Source organism: Xiphias gladius, chromosome 8 (genome assembly GCF_016859285.1).
Source record: "Xiphias gladius isolate SHS-SW01 ecotype Sanya breed wild chromosome 8, ASM1685928v1, whole genome shotgun sequence".
NCBI lineage: Eukaryota > Metazoa > Chordata > Actinopteri > Istiophoriformes > Xiphiidae > Xiphias > Xiphias gladius.
Window position 1 is genome coordinate 15382309 of NC_053407.1, and position 23032 is coordinate 15405340.

General features: G+C 41.0%; 1 protein-coding gene across 2 annotated transcripts; it reads right to left on the bottom strand.

Annotated features, from left to right (window-relative positions):
* Positions 1-666: 666 nt before the first annotated feature.
* sema3e (sema domain, immunoglobulin domain (Ig), short basic domain, secreted, (semaphorin) 3E) lies at positions 667-22203 on the bottom strand. Of its 2 annotated transcripts, none has more exons than XM_040132192.1 (17): positions 21322-22203; positions 12519-12679; positions 12143-12202; positions 11667-11786; positions 9622-9715; positions 9284-9400; positions 8550-8692; positions 8335-8449; positions 7954-8023; positions 7726-7870; positions 7168-7393; positions 6755-6846; positions 6300-6341; positions 5883-6049; positions 5392-5459; positions 4943-5067; positions 667-4090 (listed from the first exon to the last, which is right to left on the bottom strand). In XM_040132192.1, exons 1-17 carry the CDS (start codon positions 21437-21439, stop codon positions 3590-3592), a joined length of 2364 nt encoding a protein of 787 aa, XP_039988126.1. In that variant the 5' UTR covers positions 21440-22203; the 3' UTR covers positions 667-3589. The 2 variants fall into 2 exon arrangements, with proteins under 2 accessions (XP_039988126.1, XP_039988125.1); XM_040132191.1 differs by having other exon boundaries at positions 5392-5462; positions 21322-22202.
* Between the last annotated feature and the right edge of the window lie 829 nt (positions 22204-23032).

The window sequence follows — 23032 nt, forward strand, 5'->3', positions numbered from 1 at the left end:
CAGTGACAGCTGTGTCAGCGAGATAACACATAATATATGTTGACACACTGTTTGCGTGAACAGTGCGTTGACGTCTATATTATTTCAGGTTCCTTTGTTTATTTGTGTGTGCATCTGTGTGTGTGTATGTCGTCATCGTGTTGACCGGAGTCCCTTTTGTCCTAACCTGATATGCAGGGTGAGTTACTGCTTGTGCCACTACTGATAGTAGATCCCCTTTGCTTATCAGGTCCCTTATCGCGGTGAAGAGGATTGTATTTGATGTTTAACCTTCACTTGTCGCACCTATGTGTCGAGAACATCTAAAGATAAAAACGAAGGCTTACTTAAACAAATTATTTAAAAATGGTCATAGATTTGAGTAAATCCAACAAGGTGACTTTTACAGAAATATTAGAAGCACTGCAGTGCAACAGAGCACTGTAATGAGAACTTAAATGAAGGCTGAGGAACTGAATCCACAATATGTACAACGATTTATTTCTCAGATGCTTTTAATCTGTAGCTTACAGGTCAGGATGACAGAAAAAAAAAGACAGTTTATGAAGTGAATATGAAGTGAACAGCCTGAAAGTGAGAGACATTTTGCCATGGGGGTCTGCTTAAGATGTGTGTATGAGGTTAGCTTTGATAACACTAAATCAAAGGGGGGGGGGATCTGTTCACATGTAATGGGCTTCCTTCCTTCTTCACACAGACACAGCCATCAAAGCAAACACAATTAAAAGTCCAAAAAACACGTACACATACACACAATATACTGTGCACGCTGACAACATGTGGAGCGTTACTATCTGTAGAGGCTCGCGTACTGTTTGTCTTCTGATGTTTATTTTCCACTGCCTCCTAACATCTCTTTCCATATCTGACATTTTCACTTGTAATATGTGTTCTGGTGCATTGGCTCTTGATAGAACCAGCGCTGTGTGGGGACAACAAAGATGGCAGGGAAAAGGAGAATAGAGGGAAAGGATAAACACTTTCATGTTCTCACAGCGACAGAAACATGTACAGCAGCCTAATAATTGGAGTGCCCTTTGACCTTTTGATCCCTTTGTAGCTTAATGAATGGATTTATAGCATGTCATTGCATTAAATTGACCTCTTGAACCCTGAAATGTATGATCTCATATGTGCAGCTGCAGACTCAAGCTCTATTTCTGCATCTGTTCCCAAAGTTGCTCAGATGGCATCTATCTGTGGGCTCAGAAACTCCATCCAGCAGGCAAATTCCAGTTTCACTCCCAGAAGAAAAGAAAACACTTTTGAGCCTAACTAAGAGGACCAGTCTAAATACTGTACATTAGAGTGTGATATACAGTATGAGTGCCTACAGGGACCATTGGCTAGAGAGGCCCAGAGGCCAGAGTTACAGCGTTAAAACTTGACCGAGAGGGAGAAGAAGGAGCTTTGATGAGGAGGGGAGCTGAACTGGTTCAGAGCCTGTTGCTATGGTAGCCATGAGGAATAAATCAGCAGCATGTATTGCATTCTCAAATGCCTTCAGCACCCCACTGACTCAGGTAGACCTAGACAGAATTTGATTGAGTATGGTGTCCCAGTGAGCAGCGTACTGTGAGAAAAAAATCCTAACCTGGGTTTATTGGTTGTTCTAGAAGCTGTAACTCAGTAGCACTTTACTATAAGTCCCCCGTTTGATATTTATAAGTACCAAATAAATATCGAATAAATGATATATGACATATTATAATGTATTTGTAAGCAGATACATGTATATTGATGGGCTTGTTTTACTACCAAAATACAAAACACTGGACCCCACAAGTTTAAATGGCTGTTTGAGGGGTAAGACTTGGTTTTAAGGTACAGGTTAGAATTAGGCTTATGTTAATGTGAGGGGAAGGGGCTAGGGAATGCATTATGTCCATTAAGGGTCCCCACGAATGTAGTATGTGTGTGGGTGTGTGAGTGTGTGCTTTTGTGCACACATACAGAGTATATTTTGCCATTATTGATGGCTTAAATACAGAGGTGACACCAGGGAAGGATAGTCCATCTTTTTTTAATGGCATGTATTTATAAGGGGTATAGAAGACACAACAAGTCAATCCAAGTGTTTTGACTTGAAGTATATTCAAGGAGAATGATGAGCAATTGACAAAGACTAAGCATTTTTTTTTGCCACATTATGAATACAGTAAAGTCAAAAGGGTCAAAAGTATAAAATGACAAAATTAGGAGATAAATAAGGCACAAAATAACAAAAGCATAACCACTACAATGCATTTCACTGTAGCATCAGGTTGTTTTTATGTTTCTGTCATCTTAAGATTTACTAAATATGCATGAGGCTGACTCATCAGTTTAGCTAATGACATGCTTGGATGGTCACCCTAACATTCATTTGTCCTTTTTCTTCTGAGGGAAATGTGGTGTTCTGCATTGCTGTTTGTGGTGTTAATTATGAACCCCATCTGCAACATCGTCGCAGACAAACAAAAGCGGGATGGAATGAAGAGGGAGTAAGAACTGATAGAGGGAGGAGAGGAGAAAGAGTAAGAGAAAGAGAGAAAGGGAAAGAAGAGGGAACAGCCAGCACTGAAGGACGATTTTGTGAATACACAGTTATAGGAACCAGATGTGCACACAAAGACCACCCTGAATTATAGATAAATACAATGTACAATACACACAGTACTGTTGGTACATTTGATCACAATTGTAGATGTAAATGTAGACACTTACAATAACGATAATATCACTGATCGGGCCACTTTTCATCTACTGTAACAGGTTTTACAAGTGCTTAAATAGGAATTATTTTCATTGAAGGCATAATTATAATTAAAACATGCCTCAAATATCCATAATAGTGGCATTTCAACATCTTACTCTATGCATAGTGGCCATAACCACACACACACCACAGCCATGACCACACTGTAATCAAATTAGCAGTATCATAAAGCTCAAAAGCATTTTTCACTGTACAAAAACAACATTGTATATTCCAGTTTATGACATCTACACAACTACAGAACTCAGCAGAAACCAAGTAAATAAGTTATCATAATAACAAAAAAGATTAGAAGGCCATTACTTTTAACATATTGTTTTCTCTCATATTAGATACAGTAAGAGTATATCATATTTAGCAATTGAATGAGAGGTGGAGCAGAGGTTTAGTTGAGCAATCTCTTTGTGCGTTTGGATTGACAGCTGTGTTGGGCTGGGTCAGTCCACAGGAGCTGATATACAGTATTATGTTCTTTCTCTTCAGATCAGAGGCAATGTCGCTTAATCAGTCATCAGTCTCCTCCCAGGGCATCTGCTCTGTACTGACACTGACGTTCATAGCATTTACCCAGGTTCTGCACCAGATAGTCAGTTTGCACCACACAAAAAGGCAAAATGCTGGTTTTTTAAAATAAGTGGAAACAACACAGTGAAACTATTGAGTGATAAATGTAGCTACAATAGATTGACAGGCTGCCACTGTTGTTTTTCTGTTTATGCTCTTGTTGAAAGCAAAGTGAAAAACCTTTTACATGGTGCAAACACTGAGTGAGTCTGACCTTTAGACTGTGTGTGTGCATGTGTGTGTATGCGCAGTCAGTCTCTGTTCTCCTCAGGTGTCCAAGGTGTGCCTGGGCGCTCGGTTGGAGTTCTCCTCTCCCTTCCCTCTCCCTCTCTTCTCGACACCCAGAGGAACATACTTCCTTTTGGTCTTTTTACGTTTTTTATCATTGCACCACACTCTCTCACAGTACTCCTCTACTCTCTGGGCATCCCCGTAGCCAATCAGCTGGAGAAACTCCTTGTACCACAGCCTGGAGTGGCGGCCTGGGACTGAGGATGGAACCAGAGCCCTGGGGCTGATGCTGGGGCCCGGTGGGGGGCCCAAGGAGGAGTGGCATAGAGCTGCAGCTTTCTGTCCTTCCTCATCATTAGCCCTGTGGATCGCTGACTCCACCCTCTCCCCTCTGAGCACGTGTAGAGTGATGCGTAACAATGTGTTCACGTATCCATGTTCCACAGTTTGGCACACATACACACCGGCATCTGAGCTTCTCACGCGTAAGAACAGCAGCCCGTAGGAGGTCATGATAACCCTGTCATCCACTCGAACCTACGTGGCGGAAAAAAAAAAAAGTAGATTTGTGGAGTCACTGATGTAGCCATTAATCAAGTCTAGTGACTCAGACAGCTGCTGCACTGCTGCTGCATTTGCTCTTCTCTCAAGATGAATTCTAATTAAAAAACCTACAGAACTGGTAAAGGATACATTAGAGACTGGTACTACTTCAACACAGCACTCAATACAGTGACTTTTGTACATAAGGTTCCGAGAGGTACAAAAAGAAACCTGGAATAGTTATATTCCAGGTTATATAATGTTTGAGTCTAAATACTTAAGATATAAACATTTCAATATTTTTCTGATGCCTTGAATGCATTCCCAAGGTCTAGATAGAGATAGATATGTGGCGCTGAGTGTGATGGAGCAGAATGGAATTGGTTTGCGGTGCTCAACACAATGAAAAGTTAAATTTGAAAAAGTCAGCAACAATATCTCTTTCCAGATACAATGTCCCATTTACTCACAAATATTCACAGACGTTACAATGTACCCATCGATTTTTTTTGTTGTTTTGCGTGCCACAAAGAGAAATTCCCCTCAGCTCAGTTGTACTGAGGTGGTAGCAGAAATCTCAGCTGTAACTCAAACTATCTGCATGGCTAGACAACTATATAGGAGTAAGAGGAGAAATGTGTTTCTGGAAGCAGAGAACACAATCGGAGTATGTGGCAAAAATATGATTTAGGTTAACTGAATCTTAATGTTTCAGTACTTCACCTCCACTAAGCTGATTTTCCTTTTCTGGTGTACTGCATCTTTTCATATCTGACTTTAGTGTAATATATGTTTAGTATGTTTACATTTGTATTTGTTGTGCATGTATTGGTGCATCAAACTCACCTCATGTTTCTCTCCTCCTTTTTCTAAAAACCAGAGAACTTTGGCCTGAAGTGATCGAGGGACACACTCCAGTAAAGTGCTGTTGCTCTCAACACTGTACACCAACCTCTCCTCAGATCCTTCATCTACACACAAGCACATGCACATCATAAAAGATAGTGAGGCAAGAGTGAAGGCAAGGTCCTGCTGTGACCTTTCATTAGCCGACAGTGCATTGTTCTATTGCCACAGTAGAGGCACACTAACCTCGCTCACCTCAGACTGCAATGACACATGAAGACTTCTTTGTTTTTTCATATTCAGTCTAGTGCTTCTGAAGAATAGTATAATTCCCTTGCTTGTACACAGTATTTGCTTGACAAAATTTTGTGATACCAGTAAATACCAACAAGCATGCCCAGGCACACACACGCATACACACACATTACACAGTCATTTTGTACACTAACCATCAATTTGCAGCCCATTGCACAGCTGGACGGCGTTGCCATGGCGAACATCCTGCCGCCTGAATCGTCTGCTGAGATGGGAGAGAGGAAGTCAAAGAGAGAGTAATTTTGAAAATGATGAAAGTGCGAGATGGGTGAAAAGAAAGGGAGAAAGAACACAAATAGAGAGAAAGAGGATAAAAAGAGGAAGGGAGATGATCAAGTGCATATTGATAGGCATTACATAATACCTGAAATTCATGTCTATCAGTGCCTGATAATGATTTGGTAAACCAGCATCAGAGCATTGTGACATTCAGGGCAAGATGATATGATTGAACAGAAATGTACTGCTAGAGGTGTGATTACACACACACACACACACACACACACACACACACACACACACACACACACACACACACACACACACACACACACACACACACACACACACACACAGATCTGCAGGAAAAAAGATGGGTCCTGTCTCAAAGTGTGTGTGTTGTTACCTCTTAGTGTAGACTCCAGCAGGGTAGTATCTGGAGCAGGTGAGACCATCCCAGGCGCAGTAGGGGTCTCTGGCCAGACAACAGTCAGCACATTCAGAGCCATAGAGGTCACACTGATGCAGTCTGACCTGGGCCAAACCAACCTCCGACCCAACATAGAGCTGTTGCTGTGGACCCAAAAACAATACATATATATATAAAAACACACACACATATATATGTGTATAAATATATATATATATATCTTCTAACTGGGTTACATAGCCACAAGTAGGCTACAGTATATTTAAATTTTATCAATACAAAGTGTAATGGAATGAAAAACACAGCAACATGTTGCAATGTTAGCATCTTGTGGCTAAACAACAGAATTGCAGGAATGAACAACAACAGTAGATATTCAGATGCTCCTCATACCCTTTTCGGTGATATTATGATCTCTCTTATTGGTGCTGACACCTGCATATAGGAAAGATTTTATGTTAGTCAAAAATGAAATTGAATCCGTGGTTCATTATATTCTATAAAAATACTTTGCCACTGGAGCCTTCCTGTCATGCTTCTATCCATGCCAAATCAGCTCTTAATTAAAATGCAGCCAAAAGCGCCACTGCTTGTGGACTCAAATTCAAATGTAACTGATCTGAGTAGAACTGATATGTTCAGATCATTCTGAAGATCTCTCAGCAGGCTGGCTGCACGAGCATACTTGAGCCCCTCTGATGTAAAATCAGCGATCAGTATTTTGAAGAGATCCCCTTATACTGCTTAACAGCAGCAATAATGGATATGATATGCATGCAATAAAATTCAGAATTTCTTGATTACCAAGTCTACTTTGCTTTCACAATTTGTACTTATAAAAAGAGTACCTTGAATACTTGCAGCTCTTCCAGCAGCACCTCCTCCATAGTGTCTGTGTCTTTGTTGTAGATGGTGATAACTTTCAACACCACTGAGTCATCTAATGAAAAGAAGGCATTAATGTTACACTTTTCCTTTTGACAGTTTTTTTAAGTTTTTTTCTTAAGTATTGGCGTAAAATTTCAGGTCCAAAACTGTCAACAACCGTTGTATCCTTGTTGTATTTCACTAATATACTGTATTTTTTAATATATGACATTATGCTATCGAAATGTTATGTCAAGTGTGTTTGTGCACCTAAATGTTCAGGTCAATGTTTTTCTCTCATTTTGCAAATAGTAACATGCATATTGTGCAAAATGCAGTGGCATTTTGGATTAAGCACAATATGTACAGTGTTCATTCTTCAGAGTGTGTATACCAGTGCCGATGTACAGAACGTGATAGTATCCATCCTGGGCTTGGACTCTGTCCACAGCGATCTGGGTCAGTTTTCTCCTGCCCGGCTCTGTCTGTAGCAGGACAGGTCTACGGTGCTGGGGAAGGACCGGACGATACATCACAGGATGAGAACGCGCAAACCGCAAAACCTCATCAGGAAATTCCTTGGAGCTGGAGAAGCCACCACCATTCACTTTACTGGCACACTGTTATAGAGATGGTGTGGCAGAAATAGAAAGAGAAAAGGAAGGAGTGGGGACAGAGACAGGAGAGGGCCATTAACTGTGTTGGCACTATGTACGGTGTAGAAAAAAAGCTGAGATGCCTTAGTCTGACTCAGACTGTCCCTGTGTGACCTGCTGAGATAGCTACAACAGTGCTGACATTCACCGCAGCTGTCCTACATGCTCTCAACAGTGTCCCTCTCAAAGGATGTCTGTCGTGGACACACTAAGAGCGATTGCTCTGAATGCATAATGTTGGTGAATCAGGGAATAAAGACCCACAAACATTACTCTATTCAGACTTTAAAACTCACAGATCCAGGTCGAGGGTAAGGGACTCTCTCCTCGTAAGGTGTCCAGTGATGCTCGGGTCTCTCTCGGTAAGCAAATGGACCATTAAAGGCTGCTCTGATGTCATCCATGTGATAGACACACACGGCATAGCCTTTAAACACCGCACTGCAAGAGAAGGTTTTATAGTGATTTGATGGATAACAAAATTGTGACTTTATAATGAAACACTGATGACATCCTCCACTTACCTTGTTGTGCTAAAGAGGCCAAAGATTTCTGGGTTTTTCCTGTCCTTGTTTTTTAGAACAAATATGTCCTCTGCAACACAAAATGCAGAATGTAGTCAATGTTTTTTAGCCATGCCACGAATTTGTCACTCTTTAAGCCACTCTGTGAATCTTGAGGAAACAATCCCAAGTGTTTAAATGTGTTGCTTTACAACTATTGGTTACCACTAATTGGTATTTGGTTACCACTACTGCAGGTTAATCACACAATGTAAAAAAAAAAATTAATAAAAAAATTAATACAGTATTGTGACTTTCCCAACTTTGAGGGACATATCCTGTCAAGCATAATTATTGATTTGTAACATTCAGTAAATACAAAAAGTGTCCTTGTAGCCATACCGAGATCATCAAAGTGTGTATCAATGCCATTTGGTCCAGCCACAGAGCAGATAAGACGAGTTTTCAGGAAGGAGCTCCATCTATTCACCAGCATTCTCTGTCCTCCTTGGTCATTCTGAGTGATGAAGGCAGATATAGATTATGACTGCACTTCCAGTACTTTGGCATTGGCTGGATTATGCCCAGAAACGTTTCTACAGTATCTGCATTCTCACCGCACAGACTCGCCCAACACGGGTATATACAGCCTTGTTCACTCCCTCAGCATCCATCTCTCGCTCAGTAAAGAAGAAGTAAACTTTGTCATCATCCCTGTCATCGTTGTCAGGAATAACTGCTGACCCCACAAATTTAGGTTCTGTGGGAGGAGGAATTAGTAACGAAAGGGTTGGTGTGAAATATCAAGTTAAAAACAGTTGGGTAGTGGTAGTGATTAGGTACTGGAGCAAACAGCATGCCAATTATAAGCTGTTTATTTTAAATGTATACTCTTTGGGTTTGTTTCACGGTAGGATTTTTGGTTTAAAAAAATCTGTATGTGAACACATTGTTTCATGTTTTAAAAAATAAACTAACCAGATAAGTTCATGAATCCTCAAATAGAACCAGTCTTGATGGGACCAGTTATATTGTCATCATGTGGAAGGCTTAGAGTACCAACATCTTGGCCAGCTTCACATTTTCTTTGACATTTAATAAGCAACTAATTTATTTTGAGTACCAAACTATTATACTAAACTGCTACATTTGGGAAGGAACATAAGTACAAAACATTTATACTATGAATCGAGTACATTTCATGTGAATAGATTCTCATTTTCTGTACTGTCGAACTTTTTTGATGTATTTTTGAAAACATACTCAGGTTTGTTACCAGATATACTGTATCTGTTTACACACCCTTGTACTTAAATGGATATGTGACCATTTTCCTGTAATGTACACCAACCATTGAGCTGCTGCCTGTCGTCTCTTTCAGTGCGCGTGTAGGTCTGGTTGTTAAGTCGACACAAAGCACCATCATTCTCCCAGTAGTCAGTGTATAGGCCAATATACAGCTCTCCTCCTAATATACATACACACAAACAAACAAAATCTCAGTTACTAACAATGCACATATTATCAAAATTGCAACCCCCTTTTACTGTGCTTAAAACACTGGCATGAAAAAAGACCACAAGATGGCAGTATTGACTGATCAGAGGTCAAGAGAGTGAGCAAGCCTCTTCATTGTGGAATTGCATCGTGTGTACGCATGTGTATTCAACTGAATGAAAACATACTTACTGGAGAGTGTAGATGTGCAGGGACTGCTGGGGTCGTATGGACAGCGTCCTCTGCCACTTGCAATACTGTCTTCCTCCAGAGCAAATAGCCTATCCTGAGGACAGCACACAAAATACACACAGACACGCACAAAGTCACACAAGGATATGCATGAACGGCTTGTGCTTGTGACACATGAAAGTGTCACAAGCACACCTCAAATGCTCTACCCAAACAAACAGAGAGAGGTTGAGGTGAATTACAGAGACGAGGGATCAGAAAGTGATGAATGAGAAGGAGGAAGGAAGATAAATGAGATAAAGTGTGATGGATGGCCAAATGAAGGACTACAGTCTAACTGTGTGTAAACAACAATGCTCTGCTCTTATATCATAGTGAGTTCACTGCTTCTAGTCTTCTGATCTTGCTGGCCTGCACAGGAGGTGGCAGGAGTACACACACACACACTCACACACACACACACACACACACACCGGACACACACACACACACACACACACACACACACACAGACCTAAACTCCCTATAGAACCACAGCTCATATGTTGTAGGCCACCACAGTGTTTATGACTGTCAGTGCCAGATCAGAGAGGATGTCATGTACTGATTTATGAGTTGCCATGGAACCCTACTGTGCTGTGACTACCGCCCTGCCCGTGACTGTAACTGAAGTCAGTTTCTGGGTTAAACTCATCCATCATATAATGTGATCTATGAAAACAATATGGAAAATAGGTAAAATAGGCTGAATCAATATAACTCTACATGGTGTACTCTGAAATATGGACTCTTTTAATTAAAATTTTGGTGCCATTAGTGCATAAATATTTGATTCATTAGTCAGTGGTTGAGTTGATGCTTAATGCCATTAGCATCGTATTTTATCATTGTGTAGATATTATTAAGCTTAGCCTTAGTGGTAACTGTAGACTAGATGTAATCCCATACACCAAATAGGAAATTTATGTGAGGCAGGTTCATAGAGAGATTAGGTTGCTTAAACATAAAGCAACCAGCCATAGCTGATCCAGCTTTGCTCACTCTACAAGCATTCCAGTGACATGAGTGATGGCCGAGCATGGTTTCTGTTTGGAAGGTGTCACTGGTCTGGTCGACCAACTGGACTAGTGTTGGAATGCAGAGTGGAACCTTTCTCCCCTCCTCTATCTGAATACGCCCCAGACATACACAAGCACCTAGGGCTGTTCAGTGTTTGACATCTGGGAGATATGTGTCATACTGTAAAGAAACATGTTCACACTGTAGTCATCAGTATGCGTGCTAAAACTCTCCTGTGCACCCAAATCCTCCTCATAGGCAGTTGACAAATACACTTGAATTGGCCCCAGACTATGAAGACAGAACATTGTTCTTCCCTGACCTCAAACTCCCTCCCGCAGAGAGCAGCACCTGGCTTGTTCTCCCTGTTAACCTGGTCAGTAGTGGTGTCATCTTTTTTGAATAAATTGGCAGCCTTGTGACAAAAAATTCTCCCCCCTCTGAGGAAAACAAAAACTCCACGCTCTCCTACTCACTTACTGTCTTTTCCATCTCCACCTCAGTTCCCTCCTTGGTGCTAGAAAGATTAACTCAACTACATTAGCATGTGCTAAGTGTTTAGAAGCTCAGCGGTCCAAGCTGAACAAACAAGTCTGGGAGCCTGTGGCTAAAATATTATCAAGAGTGCGAAGAAGGTTGTGGCTACAGCCATCTAAAGAGAGAATGAGTGGAGAGTAGAGGAGCACAAAGTGAAATGTGTCTGGCTGTTTAACAAAGAAACCTACAACATTTTTATTAGAGTAATCATTGATTTTGTTGCCAGTCCTTTGCAGTGAAAATCTGATGCACACATAAAGCAACCACAGTTTTTTTAAGCAGGCAAAGAAAGAAACTAAAATTAGAAATATCCAAAATAATTGAATAGACCAATATTTCATGCTACAGTGCTGTTTGAAATTATTTCTGGCTGAAGGAAGCCATTGAAATACCACTTGAATACATGCTTGTTACATAAACCAAACTCTAATTCAGTCCCTGGGACTCACCTGCCCTGTGTGTCCCACTCTGACCAGGGCACAGATAGGGTTAAATGCTCCTGTTCCACAGACCAGCAAATGGGTCTGGTTGTACTGCTGCAAGACCTTGATGTAGTTTGCACACTCCAGCTGTTGGAAGAGATACAGAGATGAAGCAGGGGGAGGGTAAAGTGGGGTGGGTGAGTCAGGGGTCGTGAGGGAGGATTGAGGCTTCACAGTGTAATGGAAAAATGCCAGGCTTTTACTGCATCATCAATAACATCAATACTTCAGGTTAAACAAAGGTTAATGAGCACAGTGAGATATGTAAATCAATCCAAACATACTGTTAGTATCTATCTCTATAAGGGATCTATCTAGCTATATAATAAACTAATTGCGCAGTATATATAAATGCCAATATTAATGCACATTATCATCCAGGTATTTGTGCTTTATTGAGCCCTATTGAGATCAAATAATTGTATGTAGAGGGTGTGCCTTACCTTTTCCCTCCCCTTCATCATACACTCCTCTATCTGAGATTCTGTACTGGCCCACTGGATCTGAAAGAAAACGTAGATGCACCCATATTTACAATATTGTTGTTTCACTCGATATTTAAAAAAAAAAGAAACAGTTAGAACTTTGTACATATATATAGTCAGGTGTATGTGTCCAAACTTTGACTAGATTATTCTAATGCTGCTAATTCAGATTCAAATTCAAATTCAAAAACTCAGTCAAAGTGCTGCCTTAACTAAACACAGACATATAAAGACACACTTGCACACCCAGTTTGGCTAACCTATACCCACATGGGTCTAAAAGTTCAATATGTCTCACTTCCTGACAGGCAGGCAGGGTTGAAAACCGGCATACCTCTCTGCGGTGTGTGTTAACCCGGTCCAGGCTAAGGGAGAAGAGAGTATTCCTGGCTCCAACATAAAGCCTCTCATGGCCTTCATCCAGCAGCATGGTCTGGGGCTGAAGGCTCGCTCCATGTCCCTGGAACACCCAGGTCCTGTTCAGCTGCCAAAGCTCTGCAGAGACAACAGCACACACAAAGAGATAAGGCCAAAAAAATAGCAACACATTAGAAGCCAACAGTTTAGCTACGTCTAAATAGCTATCTACATATAGATAGCTAGATAGATAGATAGATAGATAGATAGATAGATAGATAAATAGATAGATAGCATGTGGATTCTCATCTTGCCTCTTGCCTGTACTAACCAGCAAGATCAAATTTGACCAAACCTCTCCCTCAAGGGATTTCTAACTGCTCCACTAACTTATGTCTGTGTCCCAGTTGCTCCAATGGCCAAGGGCACATTGCAACATATGTTTCTGATTCAAAGCTTCCCCAAGAGAATGGCAGAGAGCAACAGCAGGGTTATCTTTCCATCTCATCTCTCCCTTGCATGTGGCACCTCTACCTCCTCTCACCAAGTTCAGCTGCGCCTGTATGTGTCATTGATCTACATCCTGTTCAAATGGCTTTAAAGAGTACACATGCAGCTCAAAGCTGACCTCCCAGGTACCAGTATGTACCAATAAATTATTTCAAGGACTAGGCTACTGCAAACCCTTGACACAGCTCAACTTAGAGGACACTTTGGCAACCATAAAGGGACTTAGCAGAAACATGAATGGATGTAATATGATATGAGTCCTAGGAAAGACGTTGGGATTAATGGGAGGGGCTTTTCATGTAGACACTCTGGCCTATGGTCCCTTTAACAGGGAAGCAGTTTAATCTCAGAGGAATCAGCCATTAGTTTAAGATCATCTGACACTACCTGTCAGTCTTGCTTAAGGTGATTTGAAATCCTATTTTAAAAAGGAAGCAGTGGACCGTGACAGACATGCGATTAAATTTAAACAAAAACTCATTAGAACAAGCACAGATCTTTAAAAATACTGCATCTTGTTCAAACTCACAGCAGAATCACAGATAGTTTGCATGCACGCATACATACACATGTGCAATCACACCCAGTTTTACCTCCCTGATTGAACCTGACAGGTCGCTCCTCTATACCTGCACTCTGTGAGCATCTGGAGCACAGGGTTGAGGGTGAAGGATTTAAACTAAGTGCAGAAACCCCAGAGGTGTGCACTTCCTCTCGGCTGCACTACCCTGAAAAACCTTTCATTAACACATGACTGGGCTGGACCGGGTGTCCTTGTAAAAGAAGAAAGGGGGATCTGGTATGTGTTAGCAGAGCTTTTGAAACCTTAGAGAGATTCAGGCAGACAAGGCATGGTTTACGATAAAATTTATAGTGCGAGCATTACGCAGGCTCTGTTCTCTTCATTTGTTCTACTTTAATGTATGCGTTAGGCCAACCATGCACTATTCTTCAGAAAACTTGCTTTAGATTAATGGAGGAAAAAAAAAACTGGCTACCATTATAAATGATTGTAATACTATGCCACATTTTCAACTACATCAAATAATGCTGAGGTGTCTCTACATGCTGGTGTTTCAGGAGGTAATTGCATGGTTTATTTTTTCTACCATCTGTATATTTTTAGTGATACCTGATCCCCAAAATAGAAGGAGAGAGTGTTTATCCCATTTTCCTGGATTACTCATAGCAACACCATACACCCTGTGGGAAGTTTTATTTGTTTAAAATAGGATTAGGTATCCACAGAGGAGTGGGTGACTGTGTACATTTTGTTGCCATTAAGATTTCTATGTTGGAGAGAGGCGACTGTTTGTTTGAGTAGCGTTAGATCTCGGCTGGTTAGGTGGCAGAGACAGAGGGGATGTGGCAGCGGTGTTCTGCCAGGGCTCAGACTTCCCCATGCTTCCTGTAATTATCTAATCCACACACTCGACGCACTCTCTCTCTCTGCCGCCCTCTCTCTCACACCATTCACACACACACACACACACACACACACACACACACACACACACACACACACACATACACAGTCTCTCAACCCTCTATCTCCTCACAGCTCCCCCTGAGTGAGGCTGAACTTGGATCAAGAACAGTCCTCTAAAACATTCAGCTCAAACGTTACTGCAAGTGTGAGACTGGCTCCCAAACAATCAACTCCTTCTTTATACAAACTCAAATCTGCTACCACTTATTTAGATGACAGACTTAGACGGCTATTTAAGGTAATGGAGTAAATAGTGTTTAAGCGGAAGCCTTTTTTTCCATCTACTTTTCACTTGTCTTTGGTAATAATGATGAGTGGCAGCTGATTTATATGGACAGCTGTGCACAGCAAGATGCACACACAAGCTCTCTCGCTCTGTCACACACACAAGCAGAAATACAGGTAAATTTCTTTCTATAATTTTGTTTACATATGTAGAATTGCATATATGTATTCCAATTGTATTCGACTCTGATCTGCTCTATGGTTCCATCCCATGCTCATTTGATAAAACAAAAGGGGGAAACTGTAACCATAACCACCACTCTAACCATGAGAAAGAGAAAAAGAAAGCAAGAAAGAAAGAAAGAAAGAAAGAAAGAAAGAAAGAAAGTCTATCCCCACCATTATACATATACAAGTGATAGTAAAAAGAAGGTGTTGATTAATCCGCTTACTTACACATGATTACAGAGTTACTATAAAAAACAGTTGGTGGATCTCCTCATTACACTGACACACTGAGAGATGCTTCAGAGTGTACAATGCTGTTTAAAGGGTTTTTCCTCTGTCATTATGTGCACCCTTTACAGACAGTTGCAGCCACTGCTCAGACTGAAGAAGGGAAAGAGGGGATTTCTGTATTTCCCCTTTGCTCTCCCTCTCTCTCCTCTCCAAGTTTTTCTCCCCTTCTGCAGCCAGTGAGGGCAACTTAGTCGTCAGCTAAGGGGGTGTTTCTCCATCATCAACTGAGCCAGGGAGACACATGGCCCTGCAGTGCTCCCACCTCAAATGGAAAACACACAGAAAAAGAGGCCCCCCTCAAGTCGGACAATTTCATCGGTTGTCTGAGTAGTGCTGAGAGATGCCTGAGAAGATGTGGTGAAGGGAAAATAAAAATAAACTGTGTGATCTCCCCTTTATCCATGTATGGAAACACTGTTTTCCCGCACGAGGGAAAACAATATGTGTTTATGTGTGTGTTTATGTGTGTGTGTGTTTGTGTGTGTGCAGTGGCAACCTGCTTTTGATTATAAGTCTCTTAACAGTATGGGGGCAAATATTCATGTTTAGTTAAAGAAACTGAGATAAATGCACCTAGGAGATCATAAAATAAAAAACATTCCTCAGGAAACTTAAAAACACAAATTAAATTTGCTATCGTTATTTGATCTCTTGCCAGTACTAAGCACACATTTTATGTCAGAAACTAAACTTGTGATAGGCAGTCTCATATTTCCGGAGAAATAAACCTACGTTTACTTGTCGAGTAATGGGATTTGTGCTGGAACAGAAAGAAAGAGAAATATTGGCCTTAGTGGGACTGTGGAGCTCTTGGGGCTGGGGTCAGGAGCTGGAGAACTGGGGTGTTATGCCATTATCGGTATACAGCCTTGTGTTTCTGTGTCCCCTTGTCTGAGGGGGGAATGATGTCACTGAGCAAAATGAAAGCCACATGGAGTGTCTGAAAGGGCGGGGGGCGGGGGGGAGCAAAGTGTGTCTGTCTGCAATAAGGACATGGTGTAAGTCTGATGTTATAAATCAGGAGAATACCTGACAAGTGACAGTTCATTTTGTTGCTGGCCCGAACAGATATGTAGATCTTCATCAAACATTGCAGGCTTTTGCATACAGTACATGTGTCATCTTTTAAAATGCTTTCCAAATATAGGAGTGTTTTGTATTTGACTGACATTTATAGCTATATGTCTAAAGCCCAATAAACTGTAAACTGATTTTCATATGCACTGTCATTTGCATAGAATATCTAAAAACAACTTCAGCACAGAAAAAGTATGCTTTAGAACACATTCAACATACCTAAACTTGCATATAGCTGTATAGTATATTTGTTAGTAAATTAGTTATTCCATTTATTTCCTCTCAAGCTATATTCCAGATGAAAAGTTCTCCTCTCTGTATATTTTCTGTCCCTTACAAGTTGGCATAGTGAAATATAGGAAGACAAGCTAAACAAACAAAATCCACTTGGTACTTTGTGTTTTAAAGTGCTCACCACACTTGACATCCTTTATCCTCTTTTCTCTCCTTGTAATATCATTGCAACATACTCTCTGAAGACTCATACAATCTTTGGGCCTTCTCTCCCTTTCCCGTATCACAGACTTAACTCATCTCCTCTCCGTGATCCATTTACCAGGAAAAGGTCAGAAAGGATATTAGACTTTCACCAGCTGCCTTCCCCTCTGGACATCTCATTAATGAACTCGAGAGCACACACATAACACAATGGGAAAGAAAAGGACGCTGAGATGTACACAGACAAAATGAGAAAGCGAGAGACACACAGAGAGGGAGAAAGAGAGAGAGAGAGAGAGAGAGAGAGAGAGAGGTGAGTATATAGGGGAGGGGGTTTAAAAAAATATCATTTTTCCTTTGCTGAGCCAAAAGATGTGATTTATCTAATCATCACCATACCCTCCATTTTCCAGTGGTTTGAAAAGGTATAAGGAATATGACTGCCATATGGCCATGATCCAGTTTGGTAAAAGTTAATTATAGGTCTCTACACATGTAGGAGGAAGTAAGTTAATGGGACTCCTCACTTCACACATTAGCTTTAAATAGAAAAAAAAAAAAAAAAAAAACCCCGTCATTTCATTTCAGGCAGGCACTACTTTAGGCCATACTGGTTTTCCCCATCCACCCTCAGAAGAAAGTCACCTACGGCCACATCATTTCAAGGTTGTAAAATATAGAGAGAGCCTTTTCTTGTCTGGAGAGGAAGGTCTAAAATTACAGCTCAAAGGGGGGTTTCATACAGCAGTAATTGCTACCTGAGTAATCCCTGTGTTCACACGTGCATGTACCTCAGCTCCTTTTTGCTTAAATCTCACAATTGTACAGTATGTGCTGAAGAAAAGACATGTCTAAGGAAGGTTTAGCATTTGTTGACCAATGAATTTAGTGTAATGTGCTTGCATATATTCTCATTCATTCAGTTTTAGAGGAGGATATGTCTCGCACACATACATACCTATAGTATGTGAGCAAACTCAGCTCTCAAGTGCTTTATGAGGTAAGTGTTGGGCCACATTATGGAATTCACATGCATTTATTTATACAGTATAAGCCAACATGTACAGTATGATGTTAACCCTGTCAGAACAGCTTAACATCCCCAGATAACTTTATTCACCTTCACAGACCTGCTGAAGAAAAATATTTATATCTTACTAAATGACTACAATTTTTAAGTAAACATGTCCTTGGCAGACATACCGTGCAAAATACCTAGCCAATTTAATTATTGTGAAAGGGTCAAGTTTTGTTCCATGTGTTTGCCCTAGCTGCTCTCATGAAAACTTTTACTAAAATCAAAAATGTTTTCAGAAGACACAGGCTTGTCTGCAATAATAACATGCCAACTTGTCATTTTTCAGGTATGTGAGAAAAAAAATGTGGATTTTTTTTTTTTCAAGAAAACAGGAGCAGCAGCACGTAGACTCTTAGATCTATAAAGACTTTATTTTTATGTTGCAGTTTTCTTCTTTATTTGGGAGGCGATGCACATTGCCACAGCAGTTCTGGATAGATATCAATTATGTGGTTGGGGTGAAATTTTAACATTTTCTAATCCAGGAATACATTGTCCTGATTAGTCCAAAAACACTGCTGAGTTGAAATAAATTGACAAGACTGAATTAACAGGAACTGAATGTCCTACACAACCTCACCTTCAGAAATTTGCACAAAGATGACTACATCAGCCGCTATACTAAACTATGCAGCAGTAAAGAGGTTTTGGTGAAGTGGCTTTGGTCTAATTAGGTCATCACCACTATGAAGACTGCTGTATCACACTTTCAACAGCTCAAGTGGACATGACGACAGTGCTGTAGAGGCAGCAAAAAAAGTCTAAGCCTGGCCACCTACCTGCAGCCTGTCGTGCAGCTGTTACATGCTAGATGCGCAAAAGCTTCATTAGCAGCAGAATTGATGGTTGTCCTAAAACAAAAGCTCATTTCACTCCACAGATCTGATAGAAGCTGCTGCCAAGAGCCTTGGACAATGCAGATCCAAATCCCAAGGATCTGTGTCCAAGGGTACAAAGAAATTGTACAAAACAAATTGTATGTTCTAATAGTTCTATGGTGAGCACATCTCCCTGCAGGGCATTTCTAACTATAATAATCCAGGATTTAGGCAGTTTGATTGGTCCAAAGTCCAAGCAATTGAGGTGTATTACCATTTACGTATAGCCTGTGTTTAAGGTCTTTGGAAGCTGTGCAGCCAAAGATTAGGGTCAGTTATCTCCAAAGACAGTAGAGAGTCTGTGATTGTAAGTCAATACTCCGTGTGATTTAGTTAACAACCTTTTGGAACTGGGGTTAATTGGGAGTGTAAGCTATTGAAAGGATGACTGGGATAAAAGTGAATCAAATGCGTTTGGAAAAATCTTCACTGGTCCAGAAGTCTAGACAAGAAGATTGGGAATGGATGAAGGAGGGAGTGAATGATAGTATCACACCATGTGTGAAGTGTGGTTAACATCAAAGCATGCAGAGATCTATACTGCATGGTAGTAACGTCCTTGGAACACATTATAATGTCCCAAAGGAATTAATTCCCAGAAACCAAGAGAAAGTTGATCTGATATTTTTTGACACTTTTATTGATCTCACACTTGGTATCTGCCCATCTGACCAGAAGCAGGTTATAAATATTTCAGTATAGATATTATTAACTTTTCCCTTCCCATTATCAATCTTTCTCTCAAAAGGGAGATTCTATTTTTTTCCACAATGTTTTGATACTAGATGTTATGGTTTATTTCCTGGTCCAAAGGGTGAATAGTTAAAACCACATCCCTCTCCATCTCCCTGAACCACATCCAAGACATGGGCCTGTGAAGAATTCACTCTATTCTGCCTGTGCACGGGTCTGTCTCTGTGACTGTATGCATGTGTGTGTGTGTGTGAGTGTGTGTATGCATTTGCATGTGTGAACTTAAGGGAGTGTGCAGAAATCATTGGCGGAGCCCATGAGGCATATATTAAGGCTTAGATGTTTTTCATTCCATAATGATAGGATCCAACTGCAGCCTTTTCAAAGTGCTTTTTGCTAGCCAGAACATGATTCAGAGATGAGAGAGAGAGGTGGGATGTCAATCACTGTTGCAGCTTTCCCCTCCGGTGGTTAATGAATTGGGTAATATATGAAAGACCATAACAGATGATGATGTGGCATTTATGACTAAGTACATCAACACCGATCTGCTCAATTTTTGTTGATATATGAAGTTACTCTAGCCAGTAATCCCAATTTCTTTCCTTATCTTTCAATGTCATGCAATTTCTACTTGTATTTCCATTACTTTTCACTGGAAAACTGTGTTTTACGGTATATTTATTTTTTGTAAACTTACTGACAAATTCTACTATGCAAAAAGGCAAACCTTCCTCACCGATGTAACTGATGAACTAGACTTGTCACTCAAAGTATTATGAGTTATTGACCATCCAAATTCCACACCTATATTCAGCCATGACTAACAGGCTTATGAGGAATCGTCACCTTCTGTTGCTATAGAGATCAAAGAAACTGTGAGAAAAAAGGCGGTGTTTACTCAAGAGTTTTATCTGCAAAGATAAAACCCTCATTATTGTTCAAGAGATACACAACAATCAGTCCACATTCCAGTGCATGCACATTCATATCACACACTCCCACACACGTAAACAGGCATACACACACACACACACACACACACACACACACACACACACACACACACACACACACACACTTTTTTCTCTCTCAGACAGACACATTGCTTCATCTATACCCATGCCTAAAACAACCTCCATCATTCCGCCACTATGGCATACATGACAGAGAGCCACATTGTAGATTCTCAGCCACCATGGCTGAGGGACCAAAACAAACTATAAAGGGCTCCTTGAGCATCAGCAGTGAGTGAAGTAAGTCTGCACTTCACAAAGTGAGAGCAGATGTCACCCTTTCTGAATCTTTTGTTTCTCTCAGGCTAAAACGTAAATCTTCAGTGACCATCTCATTAAATGCTAATAATAAACCCCGGCTTCTTTTACTCCCTCCAAGAGGATGCCATTTCTCTGACTTCACATATTTTCTGTGTAGGTGCATTTTTGGTTGTATTGTATATACTTATACATATATATTCAAAAGAAAGATGCCATAAACTACAATTGTTAGATCACTGTTGATGTGTAAAATTACAATTTTTAACTTTTAATTTAGCTAATTTTAGTAGTACCAACAAAAATGCTTCAGTGAATATTGCTAAAAATTGGGATAAAAGATCTATTAGTGTGTGAAAAATTGGGTTCTGTTATACCTCTCTTATTCTCAATCTGCACTGAAGGCACTCAGCAGAGTATACTAGTCGCGACTGAGGCTGCACTGACTCTTACAGACAGTTTCACACACCATTCTGCATCAATTGAAGGCTGCCTTTGCATTTATAATGGTGCAACACAATAGAGCATTTCAATTCTTGCAACACAAGTATTTGTTGCCAGAGTAGATTAAATGATTAAACCACACTTGTTACTTTTACCTTTGTGGGAGAGCCGTATCCTTGGGTAGATGTTTTGGGCTGTGTGAGCCGTGACCAGCAGAACAAGATACAGCAGCATCAATGTCAGATACACAGTCCTCATGCACTCTGCCATCATCAGTGAGACACACAGTCCACGCTCATCTACACAGAAAGCATGCAGGTCCACTCAGCATGAGGAACAAAGTCTATGAAAAGAGAAGAAGTCCACAGGTCTTTGAGCAGTAAGTTCCTGCAAACAATGTTTAATAAGAGATAGTTTCAGGAATAACAATCCAGCAAGAGTCTACATGGAGGTAGCAATCCTTTTTCTGATGATCGCCACAATGTTGATCAACTAGATATATCTCTGCAGATTCTATACAGTCTCTGCTTTCCCCTATAGCAGTCTGCTGAAAAGCTGCATCCACCCACTACCTCGGTGGACAGGATAGTGCTCTGGCTATTATCCTTCTTTGGTCTCAGTAACCAGGGAGAAGAGATGTCCAGTCGCTACATTCACACTGCAGTGCCCACTGCTCTCTGTCCATATGTCAGTCCGTCTGTTTGTTTGTTTGTCTGTATGCCCAAGCTCAGATCCAATCTTTCTCATCTGATAAAAGAAAAAAATGAAAAGAAAAAATCAAGTCTATGAATCCCACAAGGGTGTTGGAGCTGCTGATTTGTAAAACCCCAATGCGTTTGGTTGTCCCGGCAGGCAGGCAGGCAAGCAGGCAGGGCTGGAGCTGTATCTTCAGGCTGTGTTCCTCCTCTTAGGTCCACTGGAGCCAGTCATTCTCTGGACAGGAGCCCAGGAAAAAGGCAGAGTGAGAGAGGGGAGGAGTGAGGAGCCTCGTGCCTGGCGTGCAGTCTCTCTGCACTGAGGAAGAAAGTGAAGCTCTAGCTCCTAACTCTGCACACGCTTGAACAGACAGGGAGGATCCAAACCTCAGCTAAAACCTCAGTGAGTCAGTTAAGATGGTTTCTACCACAGCTACTGATCTGGGCAGAGGCCACCTGCCACGGTGTGGTGTGTGTGTGGAAACGCCTCTGTGTGAGTGGTTGGTAATGTGGGGATTATGTATCAGCTTGAAGGGCTGAAAATTGCCAGCTCCTTCCTGTAGACTGTCTTGAGATCTCTCTCTCTCCCTCCCAGGCAGCTGTGTTAACTGTGCTATCTCTCCCAGGCGGGCTCTGTAAGACTCTCCCCGGCTCTCCTCTAAGAAATACTGCCTTCCATGTCACTCTACAGACCACCCCTCACTTCTTCTCTCCCCTTGCCCTCCTCCTTCACCACTTTCTTTCTGCTCCTACCTCTGCTGCATTAACATGGACCTCTGCAAGGATTTTCAGCCTCTTGACTCTGGCACTTCTTTCATTTTCAATTATTGCCTGCTTTGTGTTTGTTTCCATGTGGATAGTCATTATCACTGTTACCATGGATTTTCACGTACAATGCTTCTTTCATGGTGATTTTCGTCTCCCTGCCTATGTAATCTCTCCTTCCGTTTATCTGTCTACCCATCTCTCACAAACCTCAGTTCTGTAAAACTTAGTTATTAGCTTGTCCTTGTGTCCAGCACCTTCTCCTTTGATGTTTCATACCATGCCTGGCTTTTTCTCTTTTTGTCATGTCTTCCTCTTTCACTGCCACTGTCTTCTGCCTAAATGAGTTAGTATCTGTGTCTGTTTCAAGTATAGCTTTTGTATGTTTACCTGTGCATTAGTACAT